This window comes from Megascapheus bottae, chromosome 2 (genome assembly GCF_031878675.1).
Source record: "Megascapheus bottae isolate mThoBot1 chromosome 2, mThoBot2.hap1, whole genome shotgun sequence".
Taxonomy (NCBI): Eukaryota; Metazoa; Chordata; class Mammalia; order Rodentia; family Geomyidae; genus Megascapheus; species Megascapheus bottae.
In genome coordinates, this window is record NC_143510.1 from 48,176,789 (window position 1) to 48,199,996 (window position 23,208).

A 23,208-nucleotide genomic window follows, 5' to 3' on the forward strand; every position below is an offset into this window, starting at 1 on the left:
GAGTGAGGCAGAGGACTGTGAGTTCAAGGGCAGCCTGGGCAAATAAAATATGAAAAGACCATGTTTTGGTTTTGGTGCTATGAGGTGGAACTGAGGGCCTTCCATGTAATGTACCACTGAGCTATAAGCCCAGCCTGAAAAAAGATCCTAAGGCCAGGAGTTTGGCCTAGTGGTAGAGTCCTTGCCTAGCATGGACGAAGACCCAGGTTCGATTCCTTGGTACCACATAAAAAGAAAAAAAAGCTGAAAGTGGTGCTGAGACTCCAAGTGGTAGAGTTCTAGCCCTGAGCAAGTCCAAGGTCAGTGCTCAGGCCCTGAGCTCAAGCCCAGGACTGGCAAAAAAAAAAAGATTTTAAACAATTTGGAAAAAGTTATTTGTCTTATAACTTTTATTACCTTTCATTGTGTCCAAAATAAAACAGGCTTCTTCCTGAAAGTTCTGTATCATCTGAAAAAAGCAAGAGAATTTGCTGGTTATTTTAAACTTTAAATTTCCTGAATTTGATTATGAGTCTTAAAAAAGTATATTAGCTTTAAATAGAAAATAACCCCTTTCTATTTTTTGTATTTCTAAAGACAACCCCACATCCTGAGTGGTTTATATGAGGGCCTTTAAGGGTCACAAATAAGAGTACATCATTAATTTCTATAAATCATGAGTATTTTCCCTCTACTTTTCAAAAAGCTTGTCTCAAAGTATATGGGTTAATGCCATATGCCAATATTTTTTCCATTTTCTCTTCTAAAACTTTCATAGCACGCTTTATAAAATAAAAGCATAAGTTTCACTCTTGTAGAATTTTACTAAGGAGTAAAGACATAGCTCAGTGGTAGAGTTTGCCTAAGGTCTTAAGTTCAAGCCTCAGCACTGTAAAAAAAAAAAAAAAGGTGTGTGTGGGGGGAAGTGGTTAGGACCCTACTGAGGCGCCATACCCCTACCTGGGGGTGTGAAAGCCTCAGTACCAAAGTAGAACCACAAAGATGAACTGTAATATCAGAATAACCAACCCTTGTATGAATCATTTGGCTTCTAACTAAAGAGTGATCAAATTGTCAAAAGAGAGAGGACTCAAAATAGTTTTGGGGAAAGGCATTGGTGGCTCACACTTGTAATCCTAGCTACTCAGGATACTGATATCTGAGTATTACAGTTCAAAGTAGCCAGGGCAGAAAATCCATGAGACTCTTTTCTCCAACTAACTACCAGGAAACTGAAAGTGGTGCTTTGGTTCAAAGAGACAGAGCACTAGGTGGGTGCTGTCCCTGAGCTCTTCAGCTCAAAGCTACCTCCCTACCTGAGCCTGGGCATTGTCTCTGAGCTCTTTAGCTCAAGGCTACTGCCCTACCCTTCAGCCAGGCCCCACTTCCCATTTTCTAGAGGTTAACTGGAAATAAGAGTTTCAGGTCCTTTTGTGTCCAGGCTGGCTTTGAACCTTGATCCTCAGATCTCAGCCTCCTGAGTAGCTAGGAATATAGGCATGAGCCACCTCGCCTGGCTTAGAGCACTAGCTTTGAGCCAAAGAAGCTCAGGAACAGTTCCTGGGACCTGAGTTCAAGTCCTAGGACTGGCACAATATATATTATATACATAACATATATGTATAATGTGGATACATATATGTATAATGATTTCTGGTAACATCATTATCCCATCTTAGTATTTAGTTCAGAAGTCTAAAAAAACTCTAATGATACTGTTATAGCAGAACTCTATCTATTCCTATGAATCATTCCTATGAATTTAGGTCAATTAAGATCCACAGCACTTAAACCTAGGGGAAAACCAAGATGGAATTGAACTCTGTCATTTCTACAATAGGCAGTACTTAATTACAGACAATTCATCATGTGTTAGGGCAAGAAAGTGAATCAATCTCATTAAATTAACAGATGCATGTCTAATTTTTTTTCTTTTGTAAATGTTGAGGATTGAACTGAGGGCCTTATGCATGCCAAGCTTTTGCTCTACCACTGATCTACACCCTATTTCTCTCTCTCTCTCTCTCTCTCTCTCTCTCTCTCTCTCTCTCTCTCTCTCTCTCTCTCTCTTTCTCTCTCTCTCTCGGTGTGTGTGTATGTGTGTGTGTGTGTGATTATGGGATTTGAACCCTGAGCTTTTCAGTTCAAAGCTACTGCCCTACCCCTGGGCCTGGGCATTGTCCCTGAAGTCTTTGGTTCAAAAAGCCTACCCCTTGAGTCACAGCGCCATTTTCAGGTTTTCTAGTAATCTGAGCTAAGAGTCTCATGGACTATAGTGCTCAGGCTGGCTTTGAACTGGCTTTAAACGATGATCCTTAGATCTCAGCCTCCTGAGTAGCTAGGATTACAGGTGTGAACTACCACACCTGGTTTTCTATTCCCTTTTCTTGATGTTTAATAATTACTTAGTAAAACATTTCAAGGTTTAGTAATTCATTCTTTTTTTTGGAGGCGGGGGGCTTGTACACAGGGCCTGGGAACTATCCTTGAGCTTTCTTAAGGCTAATGCTCAACCACTTGAGCCACAGTGCCACTTCATGGAATCAAACCCAGGGCTTCATGCATGCTAGGCCACACTCCCAGCCTGAGTAATTCATTCTTAAAACATGTAATATACTTATTATTTTAATCAGTTGCATAACTATAGTGATAGTTCTACTCAAAAGAAATAGTATTTCAATTTGGAGGATTTATATTTTTTCATTGACATCAATTAGTTACATAAGTCGACTTATTTTTTTGGTGGTTAATTGGAGATAAGAATCTTATTGACCTTCCTGCCTAGGCTGGCTTAAACCATGATCCTCAGATCTCAGCCTCCACGAGTAACTAGGAGCACAGGCATGAACCACTGGCACCTAACACCAGGCCCCGCTTTTCAACTTTTATTGAAACAAATTTTTCTTTCAAAGAAATGTGGAGATACCACAGAGGTGGTTAATGTCTATAGTCTTAGCTACCCAGAAAGTAGAAATTAGGCCTGAAGCCCAAGGCCAGGCTGTACAAAAAGGTTGTGTAACTTCCATCTCAACCAATAATTAGTTGTAGTTGTATATATGTGTTATCCCAGCTATATGGAAAGTTGAGATCAAGAGGATCACAGTTCCAAGTTAGCCTGGGTAAAAAAATTTGTAAGACCACCCCTCCAATCTCAGCATGGTGAATACTTGACATCCCAGCTACTGTAGGGAGTATAAGTAGGAGGATTGCAGTGCAGGAAAAAGTGAGACCCTAGCTGGGTGCAGTGGCTCACACCTGTAATCCTAGCTATTCAGGAGGCTGAGATCTGAGAATCAAGGTTCAAAGCCAGACTGGGGAACAAAAAGACCTGAGACTCTTATTTCCAATTAACCTCTAGAAAACAGGAAGTGGGGGTTGGCTCAAGGGTAGGGCAGTAGCCTTGAGCTCAAGAGCTCAGGGACAGTGCTCAGGCCAAGTTCAAGCCCCATGACCCACCAAAAAAAAAAAAAAAAAAAGTAAAGCCAGGAGTTTGGCCTAGTGGTACAGTGCTTGCCTAGCATGCACGAAGACCAAGGTTCGATCCCTCAGTACCATATGCATAGAAAAAAATCCAGAAGTGGTACTGAGGCTCAAGTGGTAGAGCTCTAGTCTTGAGAAAGTGCAAGAATAGTGCTCAGGCCCTGAGCTCAAGCCTAGGACTGGCAAAAAAAAAAAAAAAAAAAAGTGAGACCCTAAAAATAACCAGAACAAAAAAGGCTGGAGGCATGGCTTAAACAGTAAAGTACCTACCTAGGAAGCACAAAGCCCTAAGTTCAAATAGCCCTAAGTTGAAACAAAAACAAAAAAGGAATATGGTACAATGTGGTAGAATAATCAATAAAAGATGAATAAGCATAAAAATTTAGTGTTAACATAGAAGTCTATGAGAGTCAGACATGTTGATGCATACTTATTGTATTTCCAAGCCAGCCAAGCATGAAAATCCATGAGACTTTTATTTCTAATTAACCACCAAAAAGCTGGAAGTGGAGCTGTTATTTAAATAGTAGAGTACCACCCTCGTGCAAAGAAGCTAAGGGATAGTGCCCAGGCCTTGAGATCAAGCCCTATAACTTGCACAAACAAAAAAGTCTGAAACCTCTGGTTTGGAATATAGAGCTCTAGGGCTGGGAATGTGGCTTAGCGGTCAAGTGTTTGCCTAGCATGCATGAAGCCCTCAGTACCATATACACAGAAAATGCTGGAAATGGTGCTGTGGCTTAAGTGGTAGAATGCTAGCTGTGAGAAAACCCAAAGACAGTGCCCATGCCTTAAGATCAAGCCCCCCGACTGGCAAAAAAAAGAATGGAAGGGAGGGAGAAACAGAGGGAGGGAGGGAGGAAGGAAGGAAAGAAATAGAGCTCTAAGTAGGTGCTATAGGATCATATCTGTGATCCTATCTAGTCAGGCAGCTGAGATCTGAAAACTGCAGTTTGCACCAGCTCAAGAAGGAGTCTATCAGATTCTTTTTTTTTTTTTTGCCAGTCCTGGGTCTTGAACTCAGGGCCTGGGTACTGTCCTTTGGCTTTCTCAAGGCTAGAGCTCTACCACTTGTGCCACAGCACCATTTCTGGCTTTTTGCTATGTATGTGGTACCCAGGAATTGAACTCAGGTCTTTGTGCATAGTAGGTAAGCACTTTACCACTAGGCTAAACTCATGGCCCAGGAGTCTGAGATTCTTATCTCTAATTAACCACCAAGAAAGCCGGAAGTGGAGCTGTGGCATTGTTAGATAGAACACCAACCTTGAGCTCATAGGCCCTGAATTCATACCGTATTACTGGCATTCATGGACACACACATGGGGACACACACACATACATGGGGACACACACACACACACACACACAGGAGGAGGAAGATGAGGGAAATAGAGCTCTATCCCAATAAAATCAATTTTGCTCTTGTTACATGTCCTAATAAATTTAATTATCAACTGGTAAACAATTGTACTGAAAAAAAAAATCTACCTCATCACTGATAAGCACATGGATTCCTGTTGGTCCCTGTTTGTAAATCTGGCTAATCTGGTGAGGAGAAATGCTGAAAAGCTGAGCAATTTTTTCTGTCAATTCAACAGCTGTCAGTTCTTCTAGATAGATGGCATGATATACTGAAAGAGGGAGAGAGAGCAACAGCAGTCAGTACAAAAGTTCTCAGCATTTGTAGATAATCTGACCATTAGAAATGTTCAATTTCCTTTAAGACTCAGAAATCACACTGCCTTTGTACAGATCATGGCTCTTTGGCCATGAGACTAGGACAAGTTATTTAATGTCCTTTGGCTTCATTTTCTTCATCTAAACATTGGCAAAAAATAATAAAATTTAGGACAAAGAGATTATGAGTTATAAAATATGTAAAAAGTGTTGGGGCTGGGCACTGGTGGCTCATACCTGTAATCATAGCTACTCAGGAGGCTGAGATCTAAGGATTGAGGTTCAAAGCCAGCCTGGGCAGGAAAGTCTGTGGGATTCTTATCTCCAGGTAACCACCAGAAAGTCCAAAGTGGCCCTGTGGCTCAAAGTGATAGAGCACCAGCCCTTGACTGAAGAGCTCAGGAACAACACCTAGACCCCCAAGTTCAAGCTCCACAACCACCACCACCACCAATAAAAAAAAGTATTGGGAGCTGGGTGCAGTGGCTCACACCTGTAATCCTAGCTACTCAGGAGGCTGAGATCTAAGGATCAAGGTTCATAGCCAGCCTGAGCACAAAAGGACCTGAGACTCTCATCTCCAATTAACTTCTAGAAAACGGGAAGTGGGGCTTGGCTCACAAGTAGGGTGGTAGCCTTGAACTGAAGCGCTCAGGCACAGTGCCCAGGCTGAGTTCAAGGCCCATCCCCCTATACACACACAAAAAGAAAAAAAAGAAAAGAAAAAAAAGTATTGGGAATAGCATCTGGCATATATTAATGGAGCTCAATAAATATGGAAAATACTATTATTTCTGGCAAATGCCAAATTGATTTGATAAATGCACATCACACATGCCCATAAGTTGTATTTTTCACCTTTCTGTCCTGATCTGCCCAGAACCACCTACCGAAGAAAGTACCATTTGAGTCTCCATCCTCAGGTTTCTGCTGTGGCTGCTGCTGCTGTTGTTGCTGCTGCTGCTGCTGTTGCTCCCGCAACTGCAGTGATTCCTGACAGACATATATGGTTAACCTTGGACGTACCATCCTAAGGAGGTAGAAAAAAATAATTTTGTATTTTTTATGGTAAGTACGTTGTAGGGGAGATTGTATGTATACATTACTAAAGCAGTGGTTGAGAACTGGCAATTCACAGAGCAAATGCAATTTACTTATATGTTTTATTAGCTCCTCAGTTATTGTTTCTATTCTTGAATGTGAATTAGTTCCAACAGGAGACATCTAAATGTCAAAACTATGGCTCTTAAAAACTCAGTTCTGGGGCCAAGAGTTTGGCCTAGTAGAGTGCTTGCCTAGTATGTACGAAGACCCGGGTTCAATTCCTTAGTATCACATACATAGGGAAAAGCTGGAAGTGGTTCTGTGGCTCAAGTGGTGGCTCTAGCCTTGAGAAAGCCCAAGAATAGTGCTGAGGCCTTGAGTTAAAGGCAGGACTGGCAAAAGAAAAGAAAAGAAAAGAAAGAAACAAACAAAAATAACTCAGTTCTGAGCTGGGCACGGTGGCTCATGCCTCTAATCCTAGCTATCAAGGTTCAAAGCCAGCTGGCAATACAAAGCCAAAGCCTAAGAGACTCTTTATCTCCAATTAATCCCTAGAAAACAGAAAGTGGGGCTGTAGCTCAAGGGTAAGGCGGTAGTATTGAGCTGAAGAGCTCAGAGACAGCACCCAGTCCAGAGTTCAAGCCCCATGACACCCCTCCCCCTACCCATCAAAACAAAACTCTCAGTTCTGGCAATCTAGGATCTTCATTCTCACATGAAAACTATCATATTTCCTTTACAATTCTTCAGAAAAACTTTGACATTCCTTCACAGTACCTATGTAGCTCCTGTAGTAATTTCAATTTGTGAGTTCTGATCTAAAAGATTTGAAATAATAAAAATGCAGCCAGGTACCAATGGTTCAGTCCTGTAATCTTAACTATTCAGGAGGCTGAGATTTTAGGATCTTGGCTCAATGCCAGCCTAGGCAGGAAAGTCCATGACACTCTTGGCTCCAATTAACCACCAGAAAACTAGAAGTGGTGCTATATTTCAAAGAGGTAGAATGCTAACTTTGAGCAAAAGAGCTCAGAGACAATACCCAGGCCCTGAGTTCAAGCCCCACGATCAATAAAAGGAAACAAACAAACCAAACTGGAGAATCTTATTTCTTATTATCTAAATAGCTTAGTCCTTTTTCTGTCTTCCCTTCTTAATCTGGTTTCCTTCCTTCCTTTTGTGTGCGTGTGTGTGTGTGTGTGTGTGTGTGTGTGTGTGTGTGTGTGTGCTAAAACTGTCCTTGGATTTTTCTCAAGGCTAGAACTCTACCACTTAAGCCTCAGCACCACTTCTGGCTTTTTCTAAGTATGTGGTACCAAGGAATCGAACCCGGGTCTTGGTGCATGCTAGGCAAGCACTCTACCACTAGGCCAAACTCCCAGCCCGTACCTGAGCTTTTTTTGCTCAAGGTTAGCAACTGTACTACTTGAGCCACAGCTCCATTTCTGATATTTTTTTGGCAGTTAATTGGAGAGAAGAGTTTCATGGACTTTCCTGCCTGGGCTGGCTTCAAATCATGATCCTCAGATCTGAGCCTCCTGAGTAGCTAGGATAACAGGTATGTGTTACCAGTGCTTAGGTTGATCTGGTCATCCTATTCACTATTTCTAAATAGTGTGTGTGTGTGTGTGTGTGTGTGTGTGTGTGTGTGTGTGTGTGTGAGAGAGAGAGAGAGAGAGAGAGAGAGAGAGAGAGAGAGAGAGAAGACAGAAAGAGACAGAGAGAGATACAGAGCATGTGTGTGTGTGTGTGTGCGCGTGTATATGTGTGTATGTGTATGTGTGTATGTATACTGTGTCTTAAACTCAGAGCCTGGATGCTGTCCCTTAGCTTTGTCCTCAAGGCTAGCATTCTACTACTTAAGCCACAATTCCATTTCCAGGTTTGTGATGGTCAACTGAGGATAAGAATCTCATAGACTTTCTTGCCTGTGCTGGCTTCAAAACATGACCCTCAGATCTTAGCTTCTTAGATGCTAGGATTATAGACATGAATCACTGTTCTTTATATACTTAAAAAGGAAATATCTAAGCTGGGTGTTGGTGGCTAGCTACTCAAGACGTTGGGACCTGAGGACTGTGGTTCAAAGCCAGCCTGGGAAAGTCCTTGAGACTTTTATCTCCACTTAGCCACCAGAAAACCAGAAGTGGTGTTGTGGCTCTAGGAGTAGGACGATAGCTTTGAGCTGAAGACCTCAGGGACAGTGCGCAGGCCTAGAAAGGAAATACCTATTGAGTATGATGGCTGAAGACTGTAATTACAGTTCCAGCTACTTGGGAAAAGGGGATCTCATTTCAAGGCCAATCAGGGCAAGTTCCTGAAACTCCATCTTGGCCAGTGGCTAGCACTATAGCTTGTACCTGTCATCCCAAGCTGTGGTGAAGCACATGGCTAGATGTAGAAATATGTTTGTCATCCCAGCAACTTAGAAAAGGTCAAATAAGAAGGCTTGAAGCTAAATGTAGATTTCTCAGAAGTAAGAATGACTAATCAGCACATGAGGAAATGCTCAACATCCCTGGCCATAAAGGAAATAAAAATCAAAATAACATTGAGAATCCATCTCACCCTAATATGATTAGCCAGCATCAAAATACAAAACAATAAAAAAATGCTAGCAGGGATTAGGATGGGGAGAGAAGGAACCCTATTATACTGTTGGTGGGAATGTAAATTAGCACTACTCTGGAAGGCAGTTTGGAGATTCTTCACAAAACAAAAGAAAAAACCTTAAACATAGAACTACCCAGCACAGGACTGGGAGTGTAGCCTAGTGGTACAGTGCTTGCCTAGCATACATGAAAAAAAACCAGAAGTGGTGCTGTGGCTCAAGCGGTACAGTGCTAGCCTTGAGAAGCCCAAGGACAGTGCCCAGGCCCTGAGTTCAAGCCCTAGGATGGCAAAATAAACAAAACAAAAACAAAAAAAGGAACTGCCCAGCACATTACAAGTCAGAATATTGTAAAGATACTGTATATCCATGTTCATTGCTGCACTATTCACAATAGCCAAGTCACGGAAACAGCCCAGATGCCCTGTAACAGATGAGTGACTCAAGAAATTGTGGTACATATACATAATGGAATTTTACTCATCCATTAGAAAGAATAAGGTTGTGTCATTTGCAGGGAAATAGATGGGTCTAGAACTAAACATGTTAAGTAAACAAGGCTTAGAGAGACAAACAGCTCATATTTTCTCTCATATGTAGAAGCTAGTTCTAAAATACAACTGGTCATGACATATACAGGGGCCAATGAATTTACAAACTAAAAGATGCTATATTTAGGGAAGGAGTCTCAGAGCGCGACTTCTCTGAAGAGCTACAGGAAGAGAAAATGTGTTAGGGAGGGGGAAGGGCAAAGAAGGGAGGGCACATGAATGGAGAGAGGAAGGATGAGAAATGTAGTCATTATAGTCATTGTACATTATGTAAAAATTGAGTTATGTAACGAGGTTAGGGATGGGAGAGAGAAAATAGGGAAGAAAAATGGAAGGGGTAACGTTGATCAAGAAGCATTGTAGTCAGAACCTGACATATAATTTGTACAACTATATAATAATAATAACAACAATAACAACAACAATAATAATAGCAGGCTTGACATGAGGCCCAACTGGGCATAGAGTAAATCCTTATCTGCAATATTAGCAGTGCAAAAAGTAATGGTAGAGTGGTACTAGTAAAGTGCCTGCAACCAGATCTTAAGTTCAAATCCTAGCACTACCAAAAGAAAAAAAGAAAAGAACAACTTTTAAGTGACTAATTCTTGTTTCTATTCCCATTATATTGAAGTTATTTCTGCAATAATGGGGGTGAGATCCAGGAGTTGCTCATGGTCAGCAATAACTCTACAACTAAGTTACAACTAGCTCTTGAAAGATTCTTTCATCTTTCCCTTAGTCATTACCCCTGAATTTCACTTGTCTTTTAAATTTCCCACAGTTCTAGCCAACCTGATTCAATATCCCTTATAAAGAAAACACAAATCTTCCACAATTTCGTTCATTATTTTTAGTCACTCGTTCAGTTCTGTTGCCACTGACCTGTTTTTTCCCTCAATATCACTGCTTATTTAAAATTATAAATTGTAGAAGGTTGTGACAGGAGGAGCCAGTGCAAGGCTAGCAGGGGCTATACAGACACTGTCTCCAAACATTGTAAATCTTGGGGTTGGTAGTTAGTTAGCTCAGTGGTTGAGTTTTCTTCCTCATAACACACAAAAAAAGTAAATTTCAAAAATAGATTTCCAATTACTCTATTCCAAGTATCATTTGCAAGCAGACATTTAAGTCATTCCTACCTGATTTAAAAATGAACTCTTTTTTTCTCCAGTTAAAATTGACAAAAGGTCTTTGTATCTATTGTTCCTTCTACCCAAAATGTTCCTCCCTTATATGACTACACAGAGTCATCTTTCTCATAACTCACCTTAAATACTACTCATCTCTGGGGCCGGGAGTTTGGCCTAGTGGTAGAGTGCTTGCTTAGCATGCACAAAAACCAGGGTTCAATTCCTCGGTTCCACATACATAGAAAAAGCCAGAAGTGGTGCTGTGGCTCAAGTGGCAGAGCACTAACCTTGAGAAAGCCCAAGGACAGTGTTCAGGCCCTGAGTTCAAGCCCCAGGACTGGCAAAAAAAAAAAAACAAAAAAACAAAAAAAAACCCCTACTCATCTCCCTCCTCAGAGGGTATACTTCCCTGACCGTATTTTGGATATTCTATAGTCTAGGTAGGGTAGGGGAGGCATGGTTTTGCTATGTAGTCTATACTGTGCTTGAACTCAACTCTTAATACGATTGCCTCAGCTGCAAAAGTACTGGGACTATAGTATCCAACTTATTTTTGCTTGTTTGGTTTCTTTTAAAGCCCTTATCATTATTCAGAATCCTTATTGTTCATCTCTAACATCCTCCCTTTTAGAAAGTAAATATTGCTGGACATGGTAGCTCACACCTGTAATCCTAGCTACTCTGGAGGCTGAGATCTGAGGATCAAGGTTCATAGCCAGCCTGGGGACAAAAGGACCTGAGACTCTTATCTCCAATTAAATTCTAGAAAATGGGAAGAAAGAAAGAAAAAGAAAGAAAGAAAGAAAGAAAGAAAGAAAGAAAAGAAAGAAAGGAAGGAAGGAAGGAAGGAAGGAAGGAAGGAAGAAAGAAGGAAAATATTGGGCTGGGAACATGTCATACTGGTAGAGTGCTTGCCTAGCATGCATGAAGCCCTGGGTTCAATTCCTCAGTACCAATACATAGAAAAAGCCAGAATTGGTGCTGTGGCTCAAGGTGTAGATTGCTAGCCTTAAGAAAACCCAAGGACAGTGCCCAGTCTCTGAGTTCAAGCCCCAAGACTGGCAAAAAGAAAAAAGCCAGGCATGGTGGTTCACACCTATAATCCTAGCTACTTAGAAGCTGAGTTCTGAGGATCATGGTTCAGAGCTAGCTGGGGCACTAAAGTCAATGAGATTCTTATCTCCAATTAACCACTGGAAAACCGGAAGTGGTGTTGTAGCTCAAAGGGTAGGGCAGTAGCCTTGGGCTGAAGAGCTCAGGGACAATACCCAGGCCCAGAGTTCAGTCCCACAACAACAAAAAAAAAAAAAAAAAGAAAGAAAGAAAAATTAAGAAAGTAAATGTTACTAGGGTATAGTGGTTTCCTGTCTACTTTGGAGGTGAAGGTTGGGAGGGTCATGGTTCAAGACCAACCTGGGCAAAACAAGTTAGTGAGATTTCCCCCACCATTGCCACCATCTTACCCATCATCTGTCTGATGACCAAAAAAAAAAAAAAGGGACTCTATCTGAAAATGGCTCACCTACCCAGAACATATGAGGCCCTGAATTCAAACTCCAACACAACCAAAACAAAAAAAAAAGAAAAAAAAGGTAAATTCTACATTTTGTCTGGTTTGCTCACCAGTTTATCTGTAAACCCAACAAAAGTACTTGGCTCATGCTAAAGACAATTTCTTCCTTCCTTTCTTTTCTTCTTTCTTTCCTTTTTTTTTAATTTTTTAATTTTTTTTTTGGCCAGTAGTGGGGCTTGAACTCAGGGTCTGAGCACCAGCCTTGGGCTTTCTCAAGGCTAGAGCTCCACCACTTGAACCACAGTGCCACCTCTGGCTTTGTCAATGTATGTGGTACTGAAGAATTGAACACCAGTCTTTGTGCATGCTACACAAGCACTCTACTGCTAGGCAAAACTCCCAGCCCTATTCCTTTAATTTTATTTTATTTTACTTTCTCTCTCTCTCTCTCTCTCTCTCTCTCTCTCTCTCTCTCTCTCTCTTCCTTTCTTCTCTTTTTCTCTTTCTTTCTCCCTTCCTTACTTCCTTTCTTTCTTTCATTGTGAGGTTTGAACTCTGGACCTGGGCGCTGTCCCTGAGGTCTTTGGCTCAAGGCTCTACCATTTGAGCCACATCGCCACTTCCAATTTTCTGGTAGTTAATTAGAGATAGGAGTCTCACAGACTTTCATGCCTGGGCTGGCTTTGAACTGCAATCCTTAGATCTCAGCCTCCTGAATAGCTAGGATTATAGGCATGAGCCACCAGCACCTGGCTGATGAGTATTTTCTAGATGGAAAAAATTACCTGGAAATGAAAGCTGGGATTGCACGGGGAATTCTTTAGATCAAATGTATGAAAGGTTGCTCACTTTGGCAACACATATACTAGAATTGGAACAAATGTGCAAAAGGGTATTTTTCTTTTCTTTCTTTTTTTTTGGCTAGTCCTGGGCTTGAGCTCAAGGCCTGAGCACTATCCATGGACTTTCTCAAGGCCAGAGCTCTACCATTTGAGCCTCAGCACCACTTCTGGCTTTTTTCTATGTATATGGCACCAAGGAATCAAACCTGGCTCTTTGTGCATGCGAGGCAAGCACTCTACCACTAGGCCAAACTTCTCGGCCCATAAAAGTATATTTTTCATATGTGTTTATTTGGTGTATGGCTGGCATTTCCAAAAGTGTTTTGAGCAGTGCACTGGCGGCCCACGCCCATAAATCCTAGCTACTTAAGAGGCTGAGATCTGAGCAGTGCAGTTCAAAGGCTGATGGGCAATAAAGTCTGTGAGACTCCTATCGCCACTAAATCACCAAAAAAAGCCAGAAGTGGAGCTGTGGCTCAAGTGGTAGAGTGCTAGCCTAGACCAAAATAGGCTGAAAAAAGTACCTAGAACCTGAGTTCAAGACCCAGGACAAGATTTGACAAGATTTATGTAATTTTGTGGTGAACCCCTGACTCCAAATCCACTCAAGGGTCCAACCTCATTGCTATTACATACCGGCCTTTTAATGCATTAAAAAGTCTGATTCCATCTGCAGGGCCACAGATTTGGATCACATCATCTCTAGTTAGTTTCAATAAATCTGCCCCTGGAATGAAAATAAGAAAACAGAAGATAAAGGCAATGATTCTCATTAATAGCTATGAAAATTGGCCTTTTACAAGGATACTTCATCACCAGCAGGTTACAGTCTATCATCTTTTACATGGCACACAGACTCCTGCCTACTTTAATATTTCAATTCTCATCCACCTAACTCAATGCTTTTTTTTTTTTTTTTTTTTGGCCAGTTCTGGGCTTAAGCTCAGAGCCTGAGCACTATCCTTGGATTTTCTCAAGGCTAGAGCTCTACCCCTTGAGCCTCAGCACCACTTCCAGCTTTTTCCTATGTATATGGTACCGAGGAATCAAACATGGGCTAGGCAAGCACTCTACCACTAGGCCAAACTCTCAGCCCCTAACTCAATGCTTTTATCAGTTTGCTAAAAGAGGAAATTCTTTTTCCTTCTGAAATACCTTTTTACCATGTGACCAATCCTTATCAAATAGGATTTACCTGACAAGTTACACATGTTCTAACACCAGGTCATGCCCTAAACATCTCACTTTATATACACTTCCACTGTCACCTACCTACAAGATGATGACTAACTTCTCTGATCACCAGTATGCCTTATTCATTTGTGTATTTTTACCATTGCTGGTATACACAAAGTGCTGACTAAAAGTAGATTGTGTAAATAAAATACAGTATAGAGATATCAGTGGAAAAATTCAGATTACCTATGAATGTCCCTTAAAACACTTAATAAATTACATTTGAAAAAGTATTAAAAGTATTTAAAGCTAAAATGAGTTCAAACTAAGAGGTGGTTTTTTTTCTTTTTTTTTTGTGGGTCATGTGCGTGAACTCAGCCTGGGCTCTGTCCCTCAGTTCTTCAGCTCAAGGCTACCACCGTACCCTTGAGCCAAGCCCCACTTCCTGTTTTCTAGAGGTCAGTTAGAGATAAGAGTCTCAGGTCCTTTTGTGCTGGTCTGGCGTTGGACCTAGATCCTTAGATCTCAGACTCGTGAGTAGCTAGATTATAGGTGTGAGCCACTGCACCAGCATGAGGTGATTTTTAAGTTTTAAGTATCTCATAATACAATTAAAACGGCTGAAAAAGTCACAAGTGCCTAATGAAATTCACTTTATCAAAAAAAAAAAAAAAAAAAAACCCACTCACTTGGGAGAATGGTAGAAAGGTGATTAGATCAACAAATATTGTACACATAAATGGACTTCTTAAACTGACCCTCCCTTATACAACCAATTGATGTCAACTAAAAAATAGAAAAGGAACACCACTCCTATTGCATCAATTCCAGAAGACCCTAAAATGCAAGTAAATATCCCATACTGACATGGAGGAAGGAAAGGCAAATTTCACCTGAAAAGTTGGTAAAAAGTCTTGTGAATGTAGAAAACCGGTTTCGATGCAACCACTGTTGAGCTTCCTGAGGTGTGGTTGTTGGCAAAAGGTTCTGAAAGGGAGAAAGCCATTGATTTTAAGTTGCTAAATACATTTATCTGTTACCTTGTTAGGTAACATTTCCAGACAAGCATACCTGCACACCCACACTCAGACAGGCCTAGTTAGTTTGGAAATTGTTTACATCACATTAGTATCTTTTTCTAACCATGAAAGCTACCATGGAGTTTTATATTTATCTCCCCCACTAAACTATAAGCGCTTTAAATTCAATGGTACCTGTAAACAACAGCTATAAGGAAGATGAGGTGGGAAGCTCATTTAAGCCACAAGTTTGAGACCAGCGTGGAGAACATAGTGATACTCCATCTCAAAAAAATATTTAATTAAAAAAATTTTAAACAAAGCCTGAAAAACAAGACAAACAGAAAGCTGGGGGGGGGGATTAATTTTTTAATTCAAGGGTCCAGAGTTGTTATTTCATATTTTAGACCTAGCATGACTTCTGGCTCAGAGTGAAAATTCAATAAGCAAATGAGTGGATAACATTCCCTAACAATTGGGCATTTATACAGAATCACAAATAAGTGACATTCAGCTTTAGACTTACATCTGTGACTGGAGGGGGCGGCTCTGGCTGATGATTTGGTGAACCATTTCTAAGGAAACATTTAAAATGAAGGGTTGAGTCCATGACACATATTAGGGTTCATTATCTCATTCTTCATCTTCTAACTAAAGACTTAAATTAAAGATTTGAAAGAACCTGGGCTCTCTTAAAACATTCTAATTTTATTATTATTATTTTTTTTCCCAGTCATGGGGCTTGAACTCTGGGCCTAGGTAGGCCCTGTCCCTGAGCTCTTCAGCTCAAGGCTACCATCCTCCCCTGGGCCTGGGCATTGTTGCTGAGCTCTTTAGCTCAAGGCTACCACCTTACTCCTTGAACTGCAGAGCCACTTCTGGTTTTCTAGTGGTTAATTGGAGATAACAGTGTCATAGACTTCAGTGCCCAGGCTGGCTTTGAATCTTGATCCTCAGATCTCAGCTTCCTGAGTAGCTAGGATTACAGGTGTGAGCCACCATACCCAGCTTCTTAAAACATTCTTAATGACCCAGTTTTTCAGTTTATGTTAACTAAAAACCTTATAGGAAGATGGAGAAACTATGCTACTTGCAACATTGTTTTTTGTATTTGTTTTGTTGTGAGACTCCTGGGCATTATTCTGAGTGCTCAAGGCTACTGCCCTACCCCTTGAGCCACAGTGTACCACTGCAGTGGCTCATGCCTATAAACCCAGCCATATTGGAGCCTGAGATCTGAGGATTGAGGTTCAAGGCCAGCCTGGGCACTAAAAAGTCCATGAGACTCTTAATCACCAGAAAACCAGAAGGAAGTAATGCTGTTGCCTAAGGGCTAGGGTGGTATCCTTGAGCTGAAGAGCTCAAGGACAACACCCAGGCCAAGGCCCAGAGTTCAAATCCCACAACCAAACAACAAAAAATACAAATTTTCAGTAAGTTGAAACAAATGACATGTCATTATGACATTCATGTGTCATAAAGAACATTTACAAGGGGCTAGGAATATAACTCAGTAATACAGCACTTTCCTAGCATGACTAAAGTACCCTAGGTTCAATCTCTAGCATTGTAAAAAATAAATAAGAATATTTACAAGAAATTTATTAGAATGAAAAATACTGAAAGGCAGGTTCTAGTGGCTCATGCCTCTGATTCTATCAATTCAGGAAGCTGAGCTCTGAGGACTGAATTAAGTTTAAAGCCTATGCCTGGCAGAAGTCAATGAGACTTCATCTCTATTTAACCAGCAAAAGAGCTGGACTAGAGGAGTGGTTCAAAGGGTACAGGACCAGTCATCATGAAAAAGCCAAGCAAGAGTACTAGTCTGAAATAGGGTGCTGGTGCCTCTACCTGTAATCCTAGCTACTCAGGAGGCAGAGATCTGATGATTACAGTTTGAAACCAGCTGGGGCAGGAAAGTCCATGAGACTCATCTCCAACTAACCATTAAAACACCAGAAGTGGGGCCAGGAGTTGGTCTAGTGGTAGAGTGCTTGCCTAGCATGCACAAAGATCTGGGTTTATTTAATTTCTTAGTACTACATACATAAAAAAAAGGAAAAAATGGGCTGGGAGTTTGGCCTAGTGGTAGGTAGAGTGCTTGGCTAGCATGCATGAAAACCCGGTTTGATTCCTCAGTACCATATATATAGAAAAGCTGCAAGTGGTACTGTAGCTCAAGTGCCAAGGCACTAGCCTTGAGGAAAAAGCCCAAGGACAATGCTCAGGCCCTGAGTTCAAGCCCCAAGACTGGCAAAACAAAACAAAACAAAACAAAAAAACAGAAGTAGAGCTGTTGCTCAAAGTGGTAGAGTACTATATATAGCCTTGAGTACAAAATTTCGGGGATGGTATCCAGGTCCTGAGTTCAAGCTCCATTTCTTTCTCTCCCTGCCCCCTACCTCTCTTTCTTTCTCTCTCTCTCTCTCTCTCTCTCTCTCTCTCTCTCTCTCTCTCTCACACACACACACACACACACACACACACAAGGAAACCCAGATAATCAGTCTCATAGTTGCTACAAATTGACCATAAATGTTCTGGTATTTCTAATGCTATTTTTAAGGCTGAAGGAAGAAAAGGAAGAAAAAAAGGCTAAATTATTTGTCTTTTTTGAAGACAATCCAAACCTTGGTTAATATAAAAATTAACAAAGACTGACCAAATAGAAGTGTTTATTGATTTGGAAAGATGTTATTTATGGAAATTTAATGAAATACATATTCAGTACAAATACAAGCCAATTTCATTTCCCAGACTTACCCTTCCCCAAGAGAAAAACTGCTATGGGAACTGTTGAAGCCAGGTGATGGAGAGTTATTGACATATGTGATCTCAGGCCATGGAGAACACTAAAATCAGAGGATAGCTTTGATAAAGAAAGGCACATTTCCCTCTAGCATCTCATTAAATAGTTATATCATTAGGATATTTTTTCTTTCTTTCTTGTCAGTCCCCAGGCTTGAACTCAGGGCCTGAGCACTGCCCCTGAGCTGCTTCTGCTGAAGGCTAGCCCTCTATCATTTGAGTCACAACATCACTTCTGACATTTCTGTTTATGTGGTACTGAGTAATCAAACCCAGAGCTTCATGCATGCGAGCAAGCAATCTACCATTAAGCCACCTTCTCCATAGCATATCTTAATTAGTAAATCCTTTTTCTTTTGAGGTTTCAGTAAGCAAAACCAAAAAATGCTCAGAAGTAAATTTAAAGCAGGCTAAAAATTAAATGATATAGATTTCTCTTTTAAGAGTGAGATTAAGGAGATGTATATCAATAATTGTAGTCTATATGCCTAGTTGTGTAAAAGCCCTGGTTTGATCATGAGTACCACAGGAAATGAGGAGACAGAAACAGAGAAGTGGGGTGGAGAGGTATGGAGATAGAGGGTGGGGGGCAGAGAGAGAAGTAAAAACAATAAGCTGAAAATGAAATCCTTTTAATGAGAAAGGGTATCAATGTTTGTGAAGTTATGCACCTTCTGGTGAATATAATGTAACCCTTCTATTAATCACAATAAAAAATTATTTAAAAAAAAAAAGAAATCCTTTTACCTCTGTGAGAATGGTTGTCTCATAGGAAGGTTGGTATTTCTCCTTTTCATGAGGTGTTCGTTTCTCCATTTTTTCTCTGTCTGTTTTTTGTTTCCTGTCTGCACCTTTGGGCTGAAATAGAAATAATTTGTTTCAAACCCAAGTACTCATCTTCTTAAAAATTACACAATCACTGGTCCAGCAATTAGGCCTAGTGGTAGGGTTGCCTCACATGCATAAATACCTGGGTTCAATTCCTCAGTACCACATACATAGAAAAGCCACAGGTGGTGCTGTGGCTCAAGTAGTAGAGCTCTAGCCTTGAGGAAAAGCCCCAAAACACTGCTCAGGCCCTGAGTTCAAGTCACAGGACTGGCCAAAATAAATTACATATTCACATATGAAACCTATATATAATGCTGCAAAGACAAGAAATATCATCCCATCTAAGTCTGGAGACAGAATTTAAAAAAAAATTTTTTTTTGCCAGTCCTCGGGCTTGAACTCAAGGCTTTGGGCTTTTTCCTCAGGGCTAGTGCCCTGCAACATGAGCCATGGCACCATTTCTGGCTTTTCTATGTATGTGGTACTGAAGAATCAAACCCCAGTCTTCACGCATGCTAGGTAAGCACTCTACCATTAGGCCAAACTCCTGGCCTCTGGAAACAGAAATTTTAAATATCGATTAGCATTAGAAAGGAATGGTAGGCCAGATGTGGTGGTACACACCTACAACCCCAGCAGCTCAGGAGGTTGGGGAAGAATACTAAAAGTTTGAGGTCACCTTGGGCAATTTAGTAATACTCTCAAAACAATTCACATAGAGTAATCCTACTTTATTCAAAAGAGGGCAAACTATGTACATATCTATGCAAATAACTGCTAGCACAGAAGGGGACCAGCAGCATACCAAGTTATAACAATGGCTACCTCTAGGGAGAAGCTGGGAAATGAGGATAAGAGTAAGAGGGATTTTAATGTAATGTTCAAATTTTCTCTTTTATTTTTTGCCAGTATACGATTTATACTCATTCATCTGGTACTATACCACTTGAGCCACACCTCTACTTCTGGCTTTTTGCTGGTTAATTGGAAACAGTCTCATGAACTTTTCTGCCCATGCTAGCTTTGAACCCCAACTCTCTGTATTGCAGCTAGGATTACAAATATAAGCTACCAGAACCCACTCCTGAATTCTTGTACATTATAAAATACTTTGGAATGAGAATATGCTTATCCAGGCAATAAAAATAAAGACCTAAATTCTATCTTTAATCTTACCTACTCAGGAAGTAGAAGTTAGAAAGATCACAGCTGGAGGCCAGTCCAAGCAAAAAGTTAGCAAGAAAAATATTAGTAAGACCCTATCTTAACAAACAGGTATGGTGGTATGATCCCCGCTGGGCTAGATGGGAGGCCTGGGGAGGAGGCTCATGATTCCAAGGCCAGCTATAGGGGAAAACCATGAAGGTTATCTAAAATATAACTTATGCAAAAAAGGAGCTGGAGGTTTGGCTCCAGTGGTAGAGTACCTGCCTAACAAACATGAGGCTCAGAGTTCAATTCCCAGTACCACCAAAAATAAATAGGCCAAAATAAGATCAATATGATGCTAGTTGCTAGTGCCTCACACCTATAATCCTTGCTACTCATGAGACTGAGATCTGAGGATCATGGTTTGAAGCCACCCCAGACAGGAAACTCTATGAGACTCTTATCTCCAATAAACTACTAAAAAAAAAAAGGCCAGAAAAGCCAGAAGTAGCACTGAGTGTTCTACCAAACACTCAGCCTTGAGCAAAAAGAAACTCTGGGACAAAACATAAGCCCAGAGTTCAAGCCCCAGGACTGGGGGGAAAAAAAAAGCTGCAACCGTAGGTCAGGCTCAAGTAATAGAGCATCAGCTATGGCTATCAATGCAAGCCTCTGAGCACAAACCCTAGTGCATATACAAAGATGATCAATTATTAATTCAATAAAAAAAACCCAAACTCTCTGTACTTTTGTAAGTTTTAGAAGAACTTACACTTTCAGCAGACTTCAACAAAAAGGCATGATTTTGTTTGTAGTTTCTTCTTCCAAGTTGTTACTAACCTATGATCATCTCCATAAGTATCACTGGACTAAGTATCTTACTAGTTTTTTCAATAATTTTAGCTTAGGCAGTCTACATAGTCTAGTTAGCTTTCTAACTTGGTAACTTACATTAAAATAGAATTAAAAAGAAAAAAGGATCCAAGGACCAGCACATTGCCCAGGAATACCTTGAAGACTTTGATCTGGCAGCTGGCTGAATGTAAGTGCTCAGTGTACTCCCCATTTTCGTTTTCCTTGAAAGTATCAATTTGTACTCGGAATGGCACTCCTTTTTCTCCACCATGTTTCCTCATAGTGAACTCTGTGCTAATACAATGTACCTATAAAGGATACAACATAAAAACATCAATACTGCTAAGCAATCCAAATCCATCAGTGACATATTTTGAGAAACTACCAATAGCAAAACTTTTTAATAGGCCATTTATGAACACACATTAAAAATGTTTCCTCTTTTTGATCTATGATCTATGAAACTATGATCTAATGAAGGAAATACGAAAAAAAACTAACAAAAATCCTCATTTCCACTGAAAATTTAAAATTATTTACAAATACAAACAAAAAAATGTACAGATCTAATGCTATGTGTTGAATCTGTTGTAAGGAATTAAATCTATTATCTGCTTCAGAGAACATAAAGTTAGTATATAAGACAAATGATTACTATTAGTAAAGTTTCCACAAATAGATTTTAGAAAGAGGAGGAATATTCTGGCTTGAAAAAAATAGTAAATATTTAACTTGCTAGCTATGTCCTTTGCCATACAGAAGCTCTACAAGGACATACTAAAGATACTAGCACAATGATGTTCATTACAGTACTATTTACCATAGTGAAGATATGGAGCCAACCCAGATGCCCCTCAGTAGATGACTGGATCAAGAAGATGTGATATTAATACACAATGGAATTCTATGCTGCCATCAGAAAGAACGATATCACCCCATTTGTAAGGTAATAGAAAGACTTAGAAAAAGTCATATTAAGTGAAGTAAGCCAGGCCCAAAGGAATATAGGCTCACGTGAAGTAAGCCAGACCCAAAGGAATATAGGCTCACTGGTTTCCCTCATCTGTAATAATTAGTACACACCTAGGACTCTCCTAGCAGAGGAATACAATAGTGCAAAACCTAGATATATAAGGCCATATAGGATGAGGCTAAATAAAAGGGTGTCCAGGATATGGCAACAAGAGCTTTATCTTGTGTGATTGTTGTTCTTAATGTACTGTATTATTTCACTTCTCTTTTGTTGACCTTTGGTTAATCTCATATTGTTACAGTATCTGATTTTGTTAACTGGCATATTGTATATATATTTGTTTATTTGAAATAGGAAAGGGAAGGAGGAAAAACAAAACGATTGGGAGGGGGTGGGAGGAGGAAAATAGGGACAAAAACATGAGAAGGGGTATCAAGGGGTGAGAAGTAATGTACCTACTGTCTGCCAAATATAATTGTAACCCCTTTATACATTATAATAAAAATAGTAAATATGAAAGCTCACATAAATGATGGTATGATTTGCTTGATGGCTGTTTAAGCCTAAGACTGGTAAATCTTAATAATGGAACCTTGTCTGATTGATAGCTTACTAGTTTAGGCTAAGTTATGAAGCCATTCTAAGTCTCAGGCTATTCGTACCTCACAGAACTATTGTTCAAAGTCTTAAATACAAAGGGTTTGACCAACAAAGTCATTATCTCAATGTTAAGAACTCTATAATGATGATGCTTATCATTGTGAATGTTAAAAATGTGTTTGTGTCTTTAGCTAAGTGTAACTACATCACAGTACTGTGAAATGCATGTAGTTACTTACTCTCCACAAAGAAATTTGGGGGGGAAAAATTCTATAATAAATCATTGGCTTTCACTACTACAAGTAAAGAATTAGGAGGTATAGAAATATGAACTCAGAGGCCGCGAGTGTGACCTAGTGGTAGAATGCTTCCTAGCAAGCATGAAGCCCTGGGTTTGATTCCTTGGTACCACATACACAGAAAAGGCTGGAAGTGGTACTGTGGCTCAAATGGTAGAGTGCTGTAAATAAAAAGGTTTTGAGGAATCATTCAAAAGATGTAATTGAATATGCATATAAAACTTTAAATATACAACTGTTCAAAATAATTTTATGGTTAATAGTGAAAAACTAGGACAATTTGTATACCAACAAATATTATGTAAGTTATGAGACAACTGGAAAACAATACACTATGCATCCATTAGCAATTATTTTGGAGAAATAGTAGGAAATAAACAAAATTAGAAGAGCAATTTTTTACCATATTAATAATTTTATATACATATATTAAGTACATTTCTGTTGCCTATTTAACTACCATATCTATATGTAGAATGTCTTTCACCTTTCCATACATATTCATTTCCTCTTCTCTCAGATCTTGGCAGCCACCCTTTCACTTTCTTCTTTTTTTTTTTTAATTTTTATTGTCAGGGTAATATATAGAGGGGTTACTGTTACATTCACCAGATAGTAGGTATATTACTTCTCACACAATGATACCCCTTCTCATTCCCCTCCCC

At 40.0% G+C, this 23,208-nt stretch overlaps 1 protein-coding gene across 4 annotated transcripts in view; it reads right to left on the bottom strand.

Annotated features, from left to right (window-relative positions):
- The window catches only part of Tfcp2 (transcription factor CP2), a 58,028-nt gene that overhangs the window by 4,005 nt on the left and 30,815 nt on the right, over nucleotides 1–23,208 (bottom strand). For all 4 annotated transcript variants that reach the window (XM_090325848.1, XM_090325840.1, XM_090325833.1 and 1 more), the window contains 9 exons: nucleotides 20,827–20,979; nucleotides 18,584–18,694; nucleotides 17,792–17,880; nucleotides 15,555–15,603; nucleotides 14,903–14,996; nucleotides 13,470–13,560; nucleotides 6,030–6,169; nucleotides 4,951–5,093; nucleotides 397–448 (listed from right to left, as the gene is read on the bottom strand). In XM_090325848.1, coding sequence (XP_090181974.1) covers nucleotides 397–448; nucleotides 4,951–5,093; nucleotides 6,030–6,169; nucleotides 13,470–13,560; nucleotides 14,903–14,996; nucleotides 15,555–15,603; nucleotides 17,792–17,880; nucleotides 18,584–18,694; nucleotides 20,827–20,979 — 922 coding nt within the window. The remainder of the gene's footprint in view (nucleotides 1–396; nucleotides 449–4,950; nucleotides 5,094–6,029; nucleotides 6,170–13,469; nucleotides 13,561–14,902; nucleotides 14,997–15,554; nucleotides 15,604–17,791; nucleotides 17,881–18,583; nucleotides 18,695–20,826; nucleotides 20,980–23,208) is intronic.